Source organism: Battus philenor, unplaced genomic scaffold, assembly GCF_028537555.1.
Source record: "Battus philenor isolate CCGP_79_NKW_IND1 unplaced genomic scaffold, ilBatPhil1.0.hap1 SCAF_10, whole genome shotgun sequence".
NCBI lineage: Eukaryota > Metazoa > Arthropoda > Insecta > Lepidoptera > Papilionidae > Battus > Battus philenor.
Window position 1 is genome coordinate 4,303,629 of NW_027181662.1, and position 22,807 is coordinate 4,326,435.

The window sequence follows — 22,807 nt, forward strand, 5'->3', positions numbered from 1 at the left end:
GTAAACGTACACTCTTTTATGTTATTTTAATAGAACAACTACGAACTTGGCAAAATTATGAAGGAAATATAGCTTGTATTATATTTATTTTATGTAATTATTTACACAAAAATTCTATTTTTTACTGACACAAAAATTTCATGAAACTTTTCATTATCATTGAAATATCGTAGAATAGCAGACGTAAATATAAAGCTATTCTCCTCTACTTGTTATAATTCCTTTATTTCATTTTTTCCTTCGTACTAACGATTTTTTTGCCGGTTTGGTACAGCAATACTTATATCTTCCATTATTAGATATGAACAAGTACTTCCAGATTCTGAAGATGATAGTTGTAAATAACAATTTCAATAAACATGCACACATACTCGTACCCCTTCAGAAAAAAACAAAATGAACTCTACGACGCACAAGAAAAGTTTTCGTTTATATTACACGATTCTATTATATTTCCTTTACATCTGTGTAAACAAATTTAAAACTTAGCAAAAGAATATATAGTGTCGTTGAAGCAATTTAATTTTAAAAATCATTTTATATATTAATTTACATTTACATTTTTTTTACATTATTTTTAAATTAATCATAGTCTTTCCAGCCGTATGATGACCATTGACATAGGCGTCTCCTGTAGATTGCACATAAGAACAATTAGAATCAGACTGCATCAGAAAAATTATATAAATGTATTAATATTCGTACAAAAATTTGTACTTGTATTAGTTATATATTTGATTTTAATATTTATTTATTTATATAATTTCTTGAGAACTGTTAAAATGGTATTATTTACGAAAAGAAAATTTCATGAAAGGCATCAAATAACAATAATATGCGTGCCGTACAAACTTAATCTAATTTCGGTATTGAGTGCACATCAGTACAAAATATTTTTTTCAAGGTTGTTCACTTCCCGCGACAGGCTGTGTATAATGCAGTATTTTGTTAAGCGGTAATTTTAGTAATTTCGGATGCTATAGAAATAAAAATAATATGTTAGAAAGATACATGTCGTATTAGAAATTAGTTCACACAGTTGTTTGTCTTTTGACATTAATGCTTCACTGGGTTTGACCTACCCTAAACATCTTTGCTTTGAGCAGTGGATGCCCAGCGGTGGAGGGCTGAGACTTGCGAGCGTAGGTCGCGGGTTCAATTCCCAGGATACAGTCCTATATAATTTTCACTTTATTCAATTTTTTAATTATGTAGGATTGCCTCTGTTCACAAAGAAGTTTCCAGAGGCTCAACAAGCGTAGCGATTAGGTCATTGCCTTGCAGTGGGCGTCTAGGGACTGAAACAACGACGATAACGAAACCTCTTTGCTACCTATACTCAAAGGCTACAACGGGTGAAACTAGGTGAGTAAAACATCATTTCTTCTACTAGATTTGGCTCTGCTAGAATAAATGGTGGGATCTGTTTCAGCAGATGAGATGTTTTATAAAATGTTCTGCTGAATATCTAGGAGTAGAATGTACGTAGATATTATTTTAACGTCCCTGACCGGTAAAACTTGGTGTAAGGGTATTTACATAAAATTTAGATAAAGTTAAAGTCGTGACCTACTTAATTACTTAATTAAGATTATGTATTTTCCATTGAACTGTCGAACACAATAATTTGCAAGGAAATAAAGAAATATTTGGGGCCTTTTTGTTATCTAATCTACATTTGGCATAGATGATTTATTGTGAATACCAGGTGATTGGTTGGTGAAAAGATTTAACAGGGGTTGAATGTCTGGGTACATTAGCTGTCAAAATGTATGATACACGCAATAATGATAATATAATTAAAAAGACACTTTCAAAAATTAGGATAACTACATATTAAAATTACTATTATTTACTTTACATCCCAGTATATTTTGTACTACCACAAGTACTGCATTCCAATAGATAAAAAAATTTAATGTAACTATTTTAGAGTGGAAAATAGGTGTTAAATTCACCACTTTAAACCATTTGCACCTGTAGCAAATCCCCTGTTTTAAAATGAGGACCATATCTAAAGTTGTATCTAATGGCAAATAACTTTCACCATAATGATGTTTACACGAGGTCTCTTATTAGGGGCGTCATTGGCAAGGTCACAGATGCTCAATAAGCCATAGAGAGGGCTATGTATCAGATATCTCTACGCGATCGAATCGGGAACTATCTAAACGAACCAAAGTTATACTATCCAGCGAATTGGCAACTAACTACAAAGTGGCAGTGAGCTGTCCACAAAGCAGAACATATGGCCGCTTGAACCCTAAGGTCCTCGGATGGAGACCACGGATCGGAAAGCGCAGCGTAGGACATTCATCCAGGTGATGTACAGATGACATTGTTAATTTCGTCGCAAGTCACTGAATTATAAGTTCTATTAGAAATCTATGGAAGAGGCTCATGTCCAGCAGTGGGCGTGCTCCCATTAAAATAACGATGAAGATAAAGATATTGTGCTACGTGTTATATTCTAGCTACCATGAGACGAAAATATTTAATATTTAGAAACTTTGTGACTTAAAAAAATATCTATCAAATATATAAAAAAGCTTGCATTAATTAGCTTTAACACTCACGAACTCAAACATTTTCTCATAAATAAAAGAACAATGAACAGATTACCAATACATATATTTATGTTTATCAAAACTTAAACACCTATACACGAAATACGTAGTAATAGTTAAATTCAACTAATTACGCAATCGTAGATTTGACAATGTGAGGATTTCAAGTTCACGTAAACAATTTGCCATAAACTTTATAGTTACAACAGTTCTAAATAAACTTCGTCAAATTTTAAGAACAATTTATAAATCTAGTACCGACCATTATCAAATGTTGGATATTAGCCTTTCTTGTTGATTACAAATATGTATTTCTTTTAATTGCTCCGCCTTCCAATTAGTCATCGAGTTATCAAAACTTCCAGACTTATCTGTACCGAATCAGGTGCTCCGTTTAAAAACGAAGCAACGCTTCGTCTCTGTTCAGTGTCAGCTCTGCTTCAGACGTAACGCGTACACAACATGGCCGGTGAGTTTCTGTGATAAGCTGATAACGTTATTGTGCTATTAACAAATTGTGCAATTAAACATTTTTAGTAATTGCGATAGAAAAGAGATTTAAAGTGAGATTTTCCAGTGTTCACACTTACGCATTTCGCTTATTTAGATTAAATAATGATATATTTTTGATATCCTAAGTAAATATGTGCTTGTACTCCTATAAAAAGAGGTACAATTTTATCAATGCTTAATTGCCTATTAAGATTACCTAATGTATTAAATTATTTTTAAAAAATAACATTCAATACTTTTAATAATTTTTCTCTTCTAATCTTATGTATTAAATATCAATTATAACACGTAAAACCTACAGACACTGCTTTAAATGAACTAACATATTTGTAGTGGTTCCTACAGACTATACAAATTTCGTTCGTTCGTTTCGTTTCAATTCATCAATTAATAAATATAATTATTGTATTGAAATATTGTTAACATTTCACTATTAATTTATTTTACATAGGACTCTGCAAAAATTGCGATAAAAGAAAGTGAAACTATGTGTCGTGTACCTGAAAATTGGTATTATCGAGAGATTAATTTTAGTTTTATCGGTTTTTGGAACTCAGTGTTGCAATTCGTTTGAAGATAACAAAAATATTTGAGTTATCGCCATTTGAGATAAAACATATAGGTGTGGAATAAGCGAAAAATACTTTTCAACTTAAAGGAAACGTCATATTGTACGCACGATGCTCGTGATTATGAAACTGAAGGTAATTGTCCTCAATAGACAATGAAATATAAAGTAAATAAGACTGAATAGGCGCGAGGTGCTCCAAGGATTACAGAAAATGTGACGATTTACATTATCATTTAAACTCATTTCATCGTGACGGTGTGTGAAAATAATGATAAATTATTGCACTACATTTCGTTATGTTTTTTTGTAAATCGACAGCGTTGTAAAATATTATTATTAATTAACTAATATTTTGCTTAATTGACATTTAAAAAAAAGTTCGCATTTTAGTTGAATTTTTTAATTAAAAACACACGCACACACACATATATGTATATGGGTGTGTTGTGTTTTTTTATTAATAAAATTTGAAAGAATAACGTATGCATATACATACATACATTTATATAAATTTCCTTACACTTTGCAGCAGGTTCTCATGGAAATAAATATGAAATTCTGTTTAAAAAAGTTAAAAATATTTAGAGAGTATAGTGACTATTGAAACTGCGCATTTGACAGTTCGCTCGGAGGTTGGAATTGTTTGTTGGGTGCTGTATAGTAATTAGGTAAACACGTTAATCAGTGTTAGTTCTACGTTACTGTACTTCTTTGACTCTGCGTCGAACTATTCCGTTTTTATGTATTACTGTTTAGTATAGAAATCTATTCGCTGTTCAATAAATATTTGTCACCTTAGTGGTATCTGTTATTGATAAAGTACTTACCGGTTATTTTATAAATCAATAAATCATTATCACACACTGTTACGAATTTAGAATTGTTATCATTTTGTCACGTGTGGTATCCACGTATACAAATTATGTGTACACTTTTATTTACCAATAAAGTTTTATTTTGAGTCTTCGAGACTGCCTCAGAAAAATTCTTAGAATATGGAAAAAAGTCTATGTTCGCACTCTCGAGGTTTGTGACTTCTTGAGCATCCTTGAAACAGAATACCAAACGAGTTCTAAGTAACAGTCAAAGACTAGTCGTCTCTTGGAGCTAGCTATCTCGCCCAAAAAGGCTTCTAAGCGACAAGAGTAGTAATAGTAGTTGTATGTAACGGCCCAAACCAAGACTCGAGACAGAGGCCTTGCCCCTCAATGCTTTGCTATTAAATCCATTGAGGTTTTTAAAACCAACAATCAAAGAAAAATAATATATTTTCTGATGAATGGATATCTATAGAAAACGGTATTAAATAATCAAAGCGTTCTATACATCCACGCTGATCGCTTATTAGAAATGCAACGCTGGAAATAATATAGTTTCTAATTAGATTAACACAATTTTTAATTGCAAAGTGTACGAGTCGAAGCGTCATTGTACGACCAAAACAACATTCTTGATTTATTTTTGTGCATGTACTGTGTTGATGTAGCTTCAACAGAAATCTATCATATTACTAACAAATGTATATGTTATCCAGGACGTCCATATTATGGTTACGGCGTACCCCCGCCCCCTCATGGCTACCCGCCTGGACCTCCAGGTCACCCCCCTATGTACCCTGGCCCGGGTGTTGTGTACTATCCTGTCCATCCCGCTTATTTCTACCCTTACCCTCCACCTCCCGAACCCGTCCACGTGGTCGATAACGCTGAGCCGGAAGAAATAGTACCTGAATTACCAGGAGAGACAGTTGAATTGCCTTGGAGTAAGTTTTTATAAGTAGGACGCAATAATTGAACAATTATTCACATAATCTATTTACGTGTAATAACGTAAACTTTCAAGGCATTTGATTCTAGTGGCTTACGGATAACACCTTTCGTACCAGCAAATTTGTCATACGGATACCATATCTTTTCAATAAATTTTTGAGTTGAGATTTGACCAAACTTTGTTGTAATCTTGGTCGACGTTATCAAAATATTGATAAAAAATAATGTTCCGTTTACAATGAAATAAACATGATTAATTTTATCAAACCTGTAAAAATACGTTAAAGGAAATAAATAAATTTTCCTTGTTATGAATATAACAGAATAAGAATTATCAAAATATGTTAGCAAAAAATTTGATACATTATTTAAAATTGATTTTGTATTTAGCTCTTTGTATATAGTTATACTAGGGTTGTACAAAGGTGTTATCTGAGTACATGTGATGTTTGCCAGTGCTGGGCCAATCCTCTCTATGGTTCCTTTCTCCTTTGCTTACCCTCTTCCCGCCGTAACCAAGTTCATATGGATATTATAAGCTCGAATACTCAATTTGATTCCATACAGAGTTTTGGCCGTCGCTTCCTGTGTTGTCAGTGTACAATCGTGCACTACCAAATGCTTTCGCAGGTCATATAACAAAAGGATCGTTATTAATTACACATTCATATTGTCAGTAACAATCTTGTTGTTAAACAAACCTAAAAGTGTTTAAACAAAACATATGGTAAATCATTCTCCTTCACGTTAAACACAAAACGACAAAACGTTATTACAATTTGTATTTACATGGGAAAGGAATTCATCGCTTCAAAATTTCTTTGTAACAAATTTACCATAGACTTTACGTATGCTCATATCATTGATTTGTATCCTAATTCCAGGCACTTACCGCTGGGTACCCGCTTGCTTGAGCCAACGTAGCATCCCTCCGGGGGCGCTTCGCGTGGGCACAGACACCGACGGAGACGAGATCTACGCTGGTCGCGCTCACCACGAAGGCGACATCCTCCCTGCGAAGGTCATCCCAACAAAGAACGCGTGCTACATCGCGTACAACGGCGAGGAGATTTTAAAGGATCAATTTGAGGTTCATATTTTGGTGTCCTCCATAACATCCTTACTTCAGCTTTCATCAACATCATCGTTCCAAACGTAGACATGGGCATCTGGTGTAGATTCTTAATAGAACCGGTAGGAAGCGGCCTGCGTACAGCATCTTTCAGTGACAATAACAAGGTCATCTGTCCACTTTGTAGGTAAACGTCCTACGCTGCGCTTACCGGTCGTCACTTAGACTCAAGAACCTTTAGTCCTCAGCGGCCGTCTGTTCTACGCGTTATGTTGTCTGCCTCCTGCCATTTCTACTTGCCAAGCTACGTCGGGAACCTACATTCATCTACAAATCTCAGTCCTAATTCAATCTCGTCGATAAATACCGTACAGAGCCTTCTTCATGGCTCGCTGAGCTACTGTGAATTTGAATTATGCAATCACAGAGTAGTCACAGAGAAAAAGGCGCATGTCGTCCATGATCGGATAAGAGTCGCCAGTTCCCAGCTGTTTCACATCTTTTGTTGTTCTTCTGGTATTTTTAATTGTTTTCGTTGGCTACGGGCCAATAAAATCAGTGCAGCATAAAAATCTTCACTAGGTCCTAGTCATGAATACAAAACAACCTATTTCAAAAATCCTTCCATCTCGCAACGGTTCTTAGGGATCCTCTGAATATGAGTAATTTTAGTATTATATTCTAGTTCTTAATATTTGTCGTTGTAGAGCGTAGCATGGAGTTTGGTGTCAAATATGGCGCCGATTTATTCCGATCTAGGGACTATGACCTCTCGGACATTTTCCTCCGACTTTTTCAGATTTTATCAGTTATTCGAGGTTACATTTGTCCTTTCCGGCTATGTTATCAAGAAACTTCAGTACTCTCCGCAGGCATATGGTAAAAAGCCTGGTTATGAATTTGAGATCTACTATCGTACCGTTCACAGAATCTGAAGTATTTTCTTATAACCACAAACCATATTTTAAAAGCCGACGATCTCAATCAATCTTCTTCAAGATCCAAGTTTCTGAGCCGTACCCAAGTACGGAATTGACCAATTTAAAAAAATCCCCTCTTGGTTAGTTAATGTGTACTTTCAAACTTGCACATAAATTATAAGGCAAATAATGTTGTACATACTATAAGTTGTTATTTCTATGAACAGGTGCTCGTCCCGGCGATGTTCTCTTGGCAGTTCTCTACGAACGGCGCAGTACCCCCTGGTGCTGTAGAGGCAGGAGTCACGGCTGACGGAGAGAAGCTGTACTTCGGCAGAGTAACACACGACGGATGTACAACTCCTGGAAAGGTCAGTAATCATAATGATTCATATCTAAGTATTTAGAAATTATGAACATCTACGGGTACGGATAAAGGAACGGTAGGAATTGCGACTTGATATCGATGGTTTTGGATTTACTTAACCACCGCCTACAAAGAGTGAAAGAAAAACATCGCAAGAATCAGTTTCTTAAGGCCAGTATTCTCTCTCCATCGCTGGGAAAACGTCAGAAATCCTAGCTGTAAAATAAAAAATCAATGATGTAATTTCTTAAAAAAAAAATGATATTTTGTCTTAAAAATTAACCATTACTTGGTAAAGTTACATTACATGTACATAAGGTTTTCATAAACGCATACTGTACGGAATTATAAGTAATAACTGAAGAAGTACAGGGACTAAATTTGCATTTGCACCGTGTGTTCATTTATTAAAAATCTTATTAGTTTATTTCCATAGTCGATATTGCAAGTCTAATACGCTTTTTTAAAATCTTAACTCCACTATTTTTAAATAGACAAACTCAAAGGTTTTTCTCGTGGAATCTTTCAGATCCACCCCAGCCATGGTTCCTGCTATTACCCCTTTGACGGAGAGGAGAGGAGCAGCGCAGAATACGAGTGTCTCGTCCTCATGTAGACCAACTGAAGTCACCAAGCAGCATTACTATTTACATTAAGTTATAACCTAAAATGGGCTATAAATTATTTTACTAACTCTATGTATTTAAAAATGTTTAAACATCTATGATAATGTCATCAGTATCTTTAAGCAGAAGTTAATGATTATTATAGAATCACTATCCGTTTTACTTTAAAAACGGAGTTGATAAATAAATATTTTTTGATTTTAAGCTTCAATGATTTTTAATATCTTCTTTACATATCTCATTTGTAACTACGATACAAAGTCCCGCCACTGACTTTGTCACGTTAATTGTAGAATTTTAGTTAAAATGTGATCAAATTGCTTTGTAATTCTTTCAAATATCATAGACTAATACTTGATTGCAATTCGTTTAATTTCAAGTGATGCAACCTTCGTAGGCATGCATGACCTAGCATCGCAAATGTATATTTATTTAAAAACTCTTTTTATTCATTTTATGTGTATTGGCGAACTTAATGTCGAAGGCATTTTCTACCAGTAAGTCAAGTCGATATTATTGTGAAAAAAAATTTCTTTATTATTCACGAACTGAGGGGAAAACCTTCGAAAGTAATCCTTATCGGATATTACATACTTGCGACAATGTTTTTTTTTTTTTAATTCTTGCTTCGATGGCGTCTTTATCTCCTTAACTACACCGTAACATTTTTCTTCCATGAGCTTCTTCAATTTCGAAAACAGGAAAATGTCACAGAGCTAGATTTGAGGAAAATAGATTACCGTATTCCGCAGTAGTACTAACGATTTTTGGTCAGAACTTCGCATTACTTATGTTTTAAAATACTAATTACAGTTCCCAGTTGACCGTTCTACCCTGCGAGAAGTAGCAAAACAATTTTTATCAAAACCTTGCGGGGTTTTTCGGTCATTGGATTAATTCAGCAATCGTTTCCACACTTTTTTTCCAGAAAAAAAAAAACAATTATTATAAATGAAACCGGCAATTATACACATAGCATAGGCGCTAATTTGTAAAATAACTTCATAACAACCACATATTGTTGCTGTAATCGCGTATCGAGTGTGCTTGAACAATCACTTTATAGTAAATCTGTTTCAGAACCTAAAAGAGTATGTCGGGCCCTTAATCCAGTGACATTTGTAATGTAACGTTTCCGATACGGAATTCGTCCTTAGTTAAAATATTTTGAGTTATTAGCTTTTACCTATAATCTCAAATCCGATAAAGATGTAAATGCCATAGGACAAAAAGGATATATTTTATTACAGATGCCAAGATATCACGGAATACTTATGTTATACAACAGTGACAATCTCCTTGCATTAGGGACGGGTTGATTTTCTCATAAATGGATAGATCATTAAAAATAAGAAGAGTTCATTCATTATCCGGAAAAGCTGAAAAGTAACTTGTGTACAGTGTTTTACCTAAACAAACCGGTTCTTTTTTCTCTTTCGCGCCAAAATACTAAGATGGCGTCTTCTGTGACTGCTGTACTGCATTATTGCACCAAAAACAGGTTCTTTGTAATCGTTTACGAGTAAAAATATTTTAAAAAGGATTTACACATAAGTAAACATTATCAGTGCCCCAAGGCTTCATACTCTTTTTTACTAACTCTTTTAAGGGCAACTGTGTACTACCTACCTAACCTACCAATACTTATCCGTGTATAAGTAACGAAAATAAATGATAAAGAATTAAAAGGTAATAAATTTAAAAAGCAAAACAAACTTGTGTAAAAAGCCTATGACGGTGAGGAATATTGTTAAGAGATAATAAACCTTGGGAATGAATTCCCCCACTGCCGTATCAACGATTTTGGGGAATTGACTACCAAAAAACCTTGTCCGAGTTTGTTGTGGGCTCTTATCAAATCATGATGCGTTTAGAAGCTTCATAGCTTCATGTTCAAGGATACTGTTATAGGAAAGCTCCGTCTGATTCCCGTTTCTATCAAATCGAGTTCTTTTGGTATTTTTCTTATGATTTCCCCAAATTTCACAGGAAATGATCCAAAGTGGATAAACTATGAATGAAACTTTTAATGTCAATTTGAAATACTAACCATGTGTTATGATTTTTAATTGTTTTTTCAGTTAATTGCATATTTTTTTAAACATATAAAAGGATGAAGGATGCATTCACAAGCCTTTACTTTCAAAACTCACGACGATACAGACTCATACTGTTTAGTTATGCAGATATAATTTGTCAACGCACAAATCTGTTTTATCTCTTAATCACAAAAATATAGTTTCACGTAATGATAGAATATCACACTTTACATAATTGTATAAAATATATCAACGTATCGTTCATTCGCAAGTCCGTTCAAAGCGCAACGTGATAAGAATGTACGAAAGGTCGGACGCACATACCCCTGTGATATGGGACAACAAAACAAAAACCAAACTAATATTACTTTGCAAATAAGTTTTAGATTTGTGATTATAATGAAAAGTTAGTTTCTTTTCCGTAATTTAATTTTTTCAACCTTTACACAGAATAATTCTGTGTAGACGATACAGAATGTAAATTATACATATAGTACTTATAGCGGAAATCTATCACAATGTTTGTGTTATGTGTCTGATAGTATTCCAGAAGTCTAGAACCCGTTTTTGAAATGCTACTATATCGTAATGTCGGCACTTATTACAGAAGTTGACAATTGAAATAATGTTCCCAGGTAAATAAATAATTGAATTAGATTGAAGATATCGCGGTGATTACGAATCGTTGTCACGTACCAAGGTTATTGCGAGGGATTTGTTTATAAACTTTGCTTGTGGCGACTGCAATGGAAGTGACTCACTCACGGGTCATTCCCGTCCGAAGATCCGACCGCGGCGCTCGCTTCCCGCGTTACATACGCAGCGGTTAAACTGACCTTTTTCACTTGAGATTACATGAACCATGAAGACGTCCGTTTGCGCGGTTTTGCTCTGTAAGTATTATATTTTTTTATCAATGCCAGACTTTTTGTAGTATGACACTTCTGTATCGATAAGTCGTCTTGTCGCATATTGATCATTCTTTCCAATGTTATGAGATAATCTTATATTTTTAATGTTTATTTTCTTATAATTTAATGTTTAATTCCGAATTAATTCTTGAGTATAATTGCGATGAGAGAGTTTACGTTTTTTCCAGCCATTTTGTGTCGTCGGTATTAATATTGTTTAACAATTAATTATGTATAAATTACAATTGAAATTATTATTGTTTCATATTTTAATATATAATACACAAGATGAAAAATAAATGAATAATTTCTAATTTTACGCAAACGTTACTATGTCTTTACTAATGTCTACAAAAGGAAGAGTAGAAAAAGTAAAAATAACATATTTAATCTGTTAAAAAAAACGTAAATTAAGCTAATAAATATTCTATGGGAGTAATCTAATTATTTTATATATATTACTGAAAAATGAATAATTGTAAACAAATATAACTATTATATAAAGTTCTTTGGATATAAATGTTCAGTTACACCATTGTATCCTAGTCACTTATGGTCTTTAACATGTGCGGACATCTAGGTCCTATTTTAGGATTATCTTGCGAGATCTAAGCAGATGTTACCTATTAATTAAATGAGACGTGGAAGTTAAATGAAATTAAAGCATTCATGCGCTTGCGTTGTGAGTTAAATGAAATTATGGTTATTTAAATATTATAAAAAAAATCTATTTCTCTTAATTATTCAAATCTGACTCAAAAATGTTACGTTTTGATTTGTTTTTAGTATTCTAGACGTGGACCTAAATAACGTATAAAATGATGTTTTAAAATAATTACGAAAATGTGAAACGAAATTAGAAAAAAAAAATTTAAATTTAAGTACATATTGACCAGGAAGCTAGTTATAAATATTAATTTAAAAATTTGAATTTCTTTTTAAGTGAGTCTGCCATTGCGAAGAGTTTTAGTTTTAGTTTATATTAATCATAAGTTTGAATTTGCTTCTAGTTAACAAAATATTTTTCGTAAGACTTATTTTGCTTTATGAGCTGCCCTGACAGGTCTCTGGTGGTTAAAAATACAGGCCTATAGCAGTCTACTGGTGAAGATATATAAATAAAACATATTTCACTGACACTTTATTCATTAATTTAACGCCTTATTACAGCAAATATTTTTTCTTATTCGTAAACTACAAGATTTCATATAAGTGTCATATAAATACATAAATATATTACAGTATTTACAACATAGCACGCTTTATTTTGGTGTTGATTAATGTCTAATATTTAACAGTTAAGAGACAGATGCTTTAATTTACTCTGTGACTTGTATTTTAGATTCATAGTTTTTTTTTGTCTACGGCAAAATTTTCTTGTGCCAAAAACAGCCGAATTTTTCGATCCGTTCTCGAGTTTTGAGGTTCAAAACACACTTGGCAATTTATTTTTCTACACAGATAGGTATAATATTTATAAACTTATGCAATTATCTTATAAAAATTTTGTTAATTATATTTTTAAACTGATTAAAACTAGTATCTTAATTTGGACCTTGAAGCTGAATGGAACAGAAACGTGTAAAGCTATGTTTTATTCGATGCTCTGATTGCCTCTGTATAAGGCTAAAAATAATAGAGAATGCGATAACAACTATTATCCAATTATAGTGAGGTCTTATGATTTAGAAGTGGTGAGTCAAGCCACCGTAAGATTACATAAAGGTCGTATGCAACGATCTGTGACATCAGTCAACTGGGGCCGAATGAAATGTTCATCACCTCAGGGCTAATGATAAATTACTAGTCTAATGTATGTCGTATAGATATTACGTTATATATCTATACGACTTATATGGACCTACGATGTTGGGGGTCTATCGTCCCCCTATCTTATTTATGGGACAGGGATGTATCGTATTTTACAATGACATTTTTTCACAGGTCCATTTTTCTCCCTCTCTCTCTCATCCTTTATAATTTCTCTTTCTCATAGCATTAATTTACATTGCATTCATGCATAGCCTGCTCTCCCCACTAGATTTCTTGAAATTCTATTTTTTTTTAAATTTCCTGTTGACTATTTTTCTTTCTTTTTTTGTATTTTGTGTTATTTTACACAATAGTTTTATATAATAGTACTTCCTCATTTTATATATAATAATTCCTTTTCAAAATTTTAAGTAACTCATTATATTACGAAATCTTCTTACACGGTTTTGTTACGCTTAATTACATACATATTATTACCTTGTAGCAAAATCGCTAGAAAGTGTGGCGGCTCTCTTCTTTCAAAAGGGAAGCAAAGCTGCTACAAGTAATGTTCTTACCAATGTTATATATCAAGGTCATCATCTTACAAAAGCCTAGATAGTGCCACGTTATATGTTAATTGTATCATCTACTATTAGGGTGATTAATTTAAAGCATGTCATACTATAACATTATCAAAAGAATTCCAAAATTAACTCCTTAAGTATTGATTCTTTTTTACTCCTATTTCTATTGAATCTTCATTCTAACTTTCTTGTTCTTTTAAGAACCATGGCTACTTTCGGCGTCGACAACCAGCTGTCACTATTTCTATTACTCAGTCGCTTAGTATATCACAAATTTAATTAGTAAATCCAGCTCTTAAAGTAACTGATTTTATAATTCACTGTGTCCATAGCCAGATAAAAAAAATAGCTACATGGAATATGAGACTCTATGATTATTCCTGTCTTGCTCGTGTAGTGCAGCAATTATTGGTAGCTCCAGCTTCTGGGATATCTGCTACAGTTTAGAAGATCTATATATTACGTAGCCACGACTTTTTACGCCTACTATATTTTCAAGCTTACTTAATAAAATCATTTAGTATGATAAGTAAAAATTGACGCAATTCATACTTTGTAAATATATTACTCTTCTCAACGGTCTTGTTTCATCCACATCTTTCTTAAATAATTTTCGTGATACTGCCGCAGTATTTCGCTGCACATTCCAGCCATCTCTTCTTTGGTCTGCCTAGGTCTTCGTTAAGATTTTTTTCGTCCGGGTTCAGCTTGGTGATGATTTTATCGGCCCTGAAGTTTTCCAAGCGGCCTGCCCAACTCAACCTTTTGTACTTATCGTACCTTAAACTTTATTTATTGACTTGAACAACTCCAAATCTGTTCTTCAGTGGTTGGTGCGGTGGTCACAGACATGGCCAGCGAATGCAACATGGCTGGCTTTTACATGGAGCTCGGGTGTACACCTTTACCCAACGCAGACAACTCCACCACCTGTCCTGATGCCTTCTCCTGTCCAGACCTGCATCCGGATCCCAGCATGTGTTATTACAGGTAATATACGTCATTTATATATTGAAACCACAACTATTGTGACACCAATAACTCACCAGACATTACGTGATAATAGTAATTTTATTGTCCAACTACATATTGTTACCTTCAAGAGATCAGTAAGTATTGAAAGGTGCAACGAAAATTACGCGAAGTTGGAATAAAATTCACATTTTTGAACGATAAGGGCAACGCATGATTAATAAGTGACACAAAAAACAAATCACCTGTTTTTTTCTAATTGGTTTATTTCAAATCAAGGCACGCTTAGAATTTTCGGAGATTTAAGTTGTAGGATGTAGTTAGTTGCTATCAAATTAGGATCTTTTGGTATTCTTCTGGTTACATACATACTAGTAATAGATGAATATACGAACGACAATACAAACAAACATAATGTAATGATATGACAGGACGAACGGGGCAGAGAAATGTAACATCGTAGGTGGTACCGTTCTCGCTTGAAAACTTAAGATTGATATGTGTAATTAACTCTGTAATTTCAATAGCCGTTCGAACACAGCCCTTCAGAGAAGAACATAGCATTGTTCACTGTATTAGCGCCCTACTACTAAACGAACCTAATGCTACAAAATAGTAATGTTACAACAAAAGTATAATTATTCAGTTTAATTCAAATGATAACAGTTAATCACTGACAAATGGTTTTCCAGTATTATTTGTTTATTCCTAGAACTAGTTTACCGTGATCTTATTGATATAATCTAATCTGTGTCAAGACTTATCAGTGCGTGGAATCAGGTACAACGTTAAAAAGATTTGAACAAGAATATAAAATGAATATTTATATTCATATATTTTGAATTGTCTCTTAACGTGGATTTGACAGAAAAGATATTTTACACGAGCATAATGAACGTAAATTGCCTTATTTGCCTTTTTTCTTTTAAACAAATATAACTTAAACTCAAGAAGTATTTTAAAGTTATATCTTATTAAAGTCGCGTGAAACAGTTAACCAAAAACTCAAATAAGATGCTACCAAAAGCGATAAAAAAGTAAATTAAGCAAATGTCAACAATTACGAAGGTCAGTAACCTTGTTTCGATATTTAAAAAAGGCGCGAAAGACATTTTGCCCTACCCTAGCATTGAATGCGACAAAATGGATACTCGTGACCTTAGTAAATCGTTTTTTGGAAATTCCACGACCTTCTTCTGCTTGCTATGACGACAGACTTTTTGTGTTTTAATAAAAACAATTCTAAAAACTTATCCGTAGTTGTTTTATGATGTGATATAAGAAATAAGTTCTTCATTGTTTATCGGTTTTAAAATACGATCTAGTTGAATATATTTTATTTGCCGAGAGGACAGGAAGAGGTGTACCTGAGATATAAATATTAGATGAAGACAGCATACGCTCGTTTTGGGTGTACTGGCGAACCTTTTAAGTACACTCGCTTGCCTAGATGCGCGGATATAAGACTTACCTAACGCTTCTTTGATCCTCGTTTTTTACCACACACTTCTTCTTTCCGAATTTCTTAGACTGTTAACCCTGACCTGATGTTAGACTTATGTATCCATCGAGAGCTCGTAGAGAATCTTCGCCCGATTTTTATTTCTTTTTTTCGAATGTGTTCGATTGACGTTGGAAGGAGGCCGCTTCTCGTCGATCCTATTGGAATTATTTTAAGGAGGCATATATTACGCAGTGGACGTCTTACGGCTGAAATGACGGATGATATTATTATTTTTAGTAGGGGTTAAACCTCTCTGATTCAAGACGCACTGATAAAGTTTTTAATTAATGCGCCTTTCACACAGTTAACCATTTTTGTGAAATTTTTAATACATTTCTTAATAAACATCTGTCGATTTGCCGTGTTCTGCAACAATATGCTTGTATGACAAATATTTCGTATACGTAGTTAATGATAAGTTCCATCACAAACACCTTTGATACATCTAAAGAAATAAGTCTATCATTTTTAGGTGTGAATGTGCATGACTAATTTATCAGGAGGGTAACCCTCCTTGAAGTTAAATACTAGTCTTAAAAGTCCATAATCATTTTTAAAATGTCGGTGACCATACAGAATACTGAAGACAATGTTTGTGAGGTACATCGGCAATTAATACACACTTTTCCCTAGAAGACTATTTTGTTCTGAACAAAATAACGATTTTTAGTTTAAGCATTACTATGTTTCACGTAGAGGGAAACTTATCGCAGGGTGTAACTGTTTGAGACTTAGTTAATACCAAATATGAATTTATACACTTGATATTGTTTTATTTTTAACTGTATTTTCAACACGCGGCTCCAAACTAAACTTAAAATATTAAATATTATTTAAGCAACTATTTAAATGCCTTTAATAATATAAACTACTAGCTAAAATACAAAAATCGGCATTAACATACACTGGTAACTTTCTCCAACATAAGTCGTTATGTATCTTTTGGATTTCTTCGTACTTGTTCCTGTTTACGACCTGAAATCGTCGATAAGCTCGGGAAGTGTCGGTTCATTTTGTATTATTTTTACCCTATTTCTGCTTAACTTTGAGGTTTACTTAAGCGCGATATTGAAACGCAACCACTCTGCTTTGGCCGCTGAAGTCCTAATTGACCAAGGTCGTTCGCACTTTTTACGGTTTTTCAAAGTCTAATATTTTAAAAAATCATTCGAATGCAAATTAAACATAAAAAGTTTTATATCCAATTTTTGCAAGAGTTTAAAAATCTTAGCTGACGCGATGAAGATCTTGTAACTATTCAGTATTGTGACTGTCTTTGTATTGCATCCAATTCCATTAATAAATTCCAAAAAATCAAATTATATTTTATTTGAAAACAAACGTGTTATTTCAAATTAGTTGAAATATTTCTGCTTCTTATCCAGGATTTAAAAAACAATACATTCTTACATAACTAAACACAGAGCATTGTTTATTTCAGAGGAGCTCCGTACAAAGACCGTTCAATGATACCACAGAACGCAATCAAGAATTCCTGTTCTCTGGCATGTATATGCAGTGTTTCTGATAAGCCTCGTTTCGATTGCGCAGCCGTTGACTGTGTTGAGACCTTCGACACGGATCTGCAGCAGCAATGTATCAACACATATGAATTAGACTCGTGTTGCAGTACTGGCACGGTTTGCGGTAAGTTGACTACCATGGTACAGGTAAAAAGAATGAGAACAGAAAAAGATCCCGTTTTCATCGGTGCCGTTAGCTTGGACACGCTGCTCCTTACGACCTTCGAGTGAATGGTGTTATTCTATCATAAATAGCGTCTACAGAGTAGGAGATATTTGAGACTTTGGCGCAAAACTAGCTCCTGTAGCTCTGAGGCAGATGATGTATGATGATAAGATCTTTAACAATCATAATAGCAGTGTATACATAAATTTTAAAGGGGTAGGGATCCCACAACCACTTTCTACAGAAGACTATCAAGTGTTATCTAGAGATTTTCCCTCCGAAACAAACTAAAAATGACGTCTGTTCAGGGACATGTTTCATCTCAAGATACAATTATATTAATTCACACTGTTACTATTATAAATCATAGGAAGATAAAATTAAAAGTGCATTGTGTACCAAGTATTATAATACAATTATAGAAATCATATTGCTATATTAACATATTGTTTTTGGAAACATGAAACAAAAACGACGTATTCCATTCCCTTTGACAATAAAACAGAATGCAACCTAATACCGTACGATTACACATTCTATTCTAAGTAAGTAGTGTAACACAACGGTGAACGGTGTTTCGGACGCGTAGTCAAAAACAAAACAGTTTCAGTTTACGTCACATACAACTAACTTAATGACGATTGACGCGATACGCACAATGAGTATCATTTGTTCTATACATTCTCGCGTACAAACCATGCGTTCCAGATTACCATTTTTATGTGTTTTCATTGAAATATAACGTGGTACTACGTTATTGAGTTTAATATAGCTTTTATTTGAAAACGCTTCGTATGCTGGCCTCTACGGCCACAATAATTTGTTTAAAATTATTTTGCGCGTTTGAATTTCAATTTAGCCATGCTTGCAACACGAAGCGTTCTTAAGAGATAGTTCATCACCTTAATCATTTGAACCGTGCGTGAATATTGAACATAGGGCTTACATAGATTTCCGTCTTCTGATGATCTTAACAAGTCCGTTTGTCTACTTAGAGGATAGATTTCCTACCAGTTTGCCAGCATATGGTCTTCACTCCACAACCTTAAGGGCCAAGCCAAGCGATGTCATGAGTGCAATATCGCCTGTCTACTACAAATTTCGTTTCTCCGAATCTCCTCATTCCCGATTCAATCTCTTAAAGAATTCATGAAATAACTATTTTTATGACTGATTGAGTGGTAGCCAGCTTGCCTTTAGGTTTCGAAGTGAGACCACGTTTCACTGTCGTAAGCATTTTCACAAGATATTACGTCATAATTACGAAAATGTCGATAAAAATGTAATAAACGAAAGTCGATATAAAAAGTAAAGTTACTTTCTCTAGATTCTAGACATATTCCAAACACAAGTTTATTGTTATAAGACATATTATTATGTGTCACATAACCTCCCCGATGCAATGGTATAAGGCACAGCGACATTCAACTTCTAGCAGTGAATGTTCTATTGTTCTTTCGTAAATATCAAACATGATTAGAATATATTGCAGTCGTATCCGGACGTAATTTATAAAAGGAAATCCTTTTTTTATTCCTTCCTTATCCTTCATTGTATACATGCACTTAATTATACAAATATATTACTTTATCAAAAATAGAAGAGTAACTTAAAATATATTAAATTATAAATAAATTGATTTTTTTTTAAAATTCTTACTTCAGGAATAGCAGTACACACAAAACGCCTTCTTGGTATATTTTTGTATTATTAAGTCTATCCATCCACTGAACACTTTTTCACGACTTAAACTAAATGAAATTGTTATGTTTAAAATAAATTCCTACTTACTATACAGATAATGCAAATATAAATACGAAAAGAAATTGTAATTATTTTTTTAATTAATAATTATATGCACTGTCACCATTCTCACCACATAATAATACTAATATAGTTTATACATATACGTATGTACAATTCATAATATACAGAATAATTGGTTATATGTATAAAAATTTTAAAAGAGTTAAAGTATATTTGTCAGCACAAAGGTTATTTTCGATCGACGCCTATTTTCATTCTTTCCGTTTCAAGCTTTGGAATAGTTACAATAATAAAGCCTTTTATGCGGACCTAAAAAGTACAATAATGTTTACTTAATAATATACTTATATATATTAACTAAATTCATATATTCCACAAATCTGGTGTTTTCTTATTTTTTGTAAGTCCGTTTGCCAGTTGGAAAAGGCCTTCTCCAACCTTCTCCATTCTTCTCTATCTCTGGCCACTCTGCTCCATGTTACTCGTGCAACTTGCCTTATGTTACTGTCCCACCTTTTTGTTTGTCTACCTCTTTTCCTTTTTCCTTTCCTCTGATACCACTGTAACTATTTTGCTCCTTTTGTCCTTTCCTCTTATCATATGTCCTGGCCACTTCCAAATAAGTCTTTTTATTTTTGTGGTTGTATCAGAAAAACTCCAATTCACAACACAGTAATTAAGTACTTTTATTCCACTCTTAATACTCTTATAGGCCAACTAGCATAGTTACCACTAGACAACTTATCACTTCGATGGTTATCGAACGAGTGACCGAGCTCCGGACTCAATAATCAAAACGCTGTTTCAACCCCACCACTCTCAATCTTTTTACCGGAAGTTGTCACAAAATAGTGACGGGGTCGTGTAGTGTGGCCATTTAAGAAAAATAAAACTACCTTTTATAAAATCATTGCAGTTGAGTCTTGTATCTTGATCGTTTTCTTGATATCAATATTCATTATTCTTTCCCTCATCTTTACTACCATGATTCACTCCATTGCTCGTTGACAAGTGGCAAGTTTATCAGTTGAGTATTTTGAAATAATAAAAATCAGTAATGAAATAAAGAAAGTATCAGGAAAGACAGAATCCAAAGAAGAATGGAAACAATTGAGAGAAACATTTCACAGACAGGAGGAATTTAAAAAAAAACTGTGTAATATGTTACATTAATTTATTCTGTTCTTTTGAATTGCGACATGTCGATATCTTCTGACATTACAAAGTCTGCATGGACAGATAGTAAACAATAATTATTTATAATATGCAGGAATCCCAATTTTGAAATCGGTTTCTTTACTATATTATCATTACGTTAATTATTATTTCTGAAACAAATTATTTTTGGATAAAACACTATATTATACACATTAATTATTGATAAACGATCGATACATTCATCCATTTATATCTTTTACACCTATAATCAACCACCCTATTTACAACTCATGCATCTCAATTTTAGTTACAATTAGTGCATTAAACAATTTACAGGAACTTTCTAGTATCTAAGATACTCTACAATCCGTTTTAAGTATTAATCTCCGAACAATTTGTCCAAAATAGTCAAGCACTCGCGTAAGAGAATGCTAAATGCGTAAGAGTAATTTGTAGTGATTTTCAAATGATTCGCTTTGAAATCACAAAGATCAGAGAGTTTCTTTTTAACCGACATTATAAGCACATTTTTATTTTGAAATAATTGTAAATGTAATTGTGTTTATAAAAATAGTAAGTGGTTGAAATTAAAAACCGCTAGGATTTGATAGCGACTTCCGATGAGATAAAAAAATCCCATTTACACAAAACAATATTAAGCGAGATTTTAAATTTCCTGTACTATTAATTATTCATTATTCGTCTTCAGGCAAAGATGCGGTAGCCGCGTTAAAGACATGTGAGGTCGACGGTCAAACATACAGGGAGGGGGAGCTTTTTGAGCCGAAGAATAGTCGCAAGTCCTGCATCTGTACTGCTCAGTGGAACGGCAGTCTAGACGACCCGTCGTACTGCCAGGACATCAACTGCGGCATCGAGATACACTACCAGGATAAACTTTACCAGAACTGCGCACCTATCTTTTTGAGCAGTAGCTCTGTTTGTCCCATTGCGTTTACTTGTCGTAAGTATATAATTCCTTATTTATCAATCTATAAAAGAGATTATGTTGTGATTCATCTCGAAATTTCCAGAACCATACAGTTCTAAGCCAATTAAGTTGGTAGAATAACTTCACAAAAGTGAAGTTTGAAATTAACTACGAATTTTAGGAAATTCCATCCGCAACGGGGCTTGCGGGCATTGATTAAAGAATGCAACGTGAATATTATTGAAACTATTCTTATATGTCTAAAATTAGGCATTTTTTATGTTTAAAATAATCAAGAATGGAGTTTATGAAATAACACCCACAAAAGACACCGCTAACCACGCGAAGTCAGCAGGGGACAAATGGTATATATAAGAGATTTCAACTAATATACAGATTCATTTTAATACGATACAATTTAAATATAACATCAAAATGTATCACAGCTGCATTTATTATTCAAAACCTTAAGTTATTACTTAATTTATTTACTTCAGCCGTAGGACATCCACTGTTAGACAAAGGCTTCCCCATAAACATTTAACAGTTTATTTAACCAGTTGTATAATTTAACCAGTTATATAATTTAACCAGTTATATAACATATATGTTATTTACGATGTAGTTTTAAACAACGATGGCAATGATCTTAGTTTTATCATTACTTTTACGTGCGTCTTTTTATTTAATAATGTTTATATTTTGTTATCTACGAGCCTGTCAACTGTGAATGACCTTGGAATAAATAAATAAATATACTTTTGATTATATCTGTCTTCCTAAGTTAAAATTTTTATTCCAGCTACGAATTCGTCTAAAGTGATCCGCGGATTAAATTTACGCACTGTTAGTTCCGTGTGTGTTTTCGGCAACGCCACACTGTCGGTGGGCGATGAAGTGATCGTGGACGAGAAATGCACCAGGTGCACTTGCAATGTACCGCCGTTCGTTTCCTGCACTAAGAAGAACAGCTGCAACGAATAATTTAAAATCTAAATCTAGAAGGTTCTTGCATGTTTAGTTGACGCCTGTCCTTAAGACTTTACACTCTTTATTAAAATATAAATATAATGTTTAGTTATACTTCAGAGT

General features: G+C 33.4%; 2 protein-coding genes across 2 annotated transcripts; both read left to right on the forward strand.

Annotated features, from left to right (window-relative positions):
• The first annotated feature begins 2,958 nt into the window (after window positions 1-2,958).
• LOC137923331 (uncharacterized) lies at window positions 2,959-8,610 on the forward strand. Its single transcript, XM_068766558.1, has 5 exons — window positions 2,959-3,036; window positions 5,186-5,413; window positions 6,305-6,510; window positions 7,640-7,783; window positions 8,309-8,610. The coding sequence occupies exons 1-5, from the start codon at window positions 3,030-3,032 to the stop codon at window positions 8,393-8,395; spliced, it is 672 nt and encodes a 223-aa protein (XP_068622659.1). The 5' UTR covers window positions 2,959-3,029; the 3' UTR covers window positions 8,396-8,610.
• A 5,917-nt stretch (window positions 8,611-14,527) lies between these two features.
• On the forward strand, window positions 14,528-22,774 carry LOC137925524 (uncharacterized). The gene is made up of 4 exons (XM_068768984.1): window positions 14,528-14,684; window positions 17,612-17,817; window positions 21,494-21,748; window positions 22,518-22,774. The coding sequence occupies exons 1-4, from the start codon at window positions 14,545-14,547 to the stop codon at window positions 22,697-22,699; spliced, it is 783 nt and encodes a 260-aa protein (XP_068625085.1). The 5' UTR covers window positions 14,528-14,544; the 3' UTR covers window positions 22,700-22,774.
• Window positions 22,775-22,807: the final 33 nt, after the last annotated feature.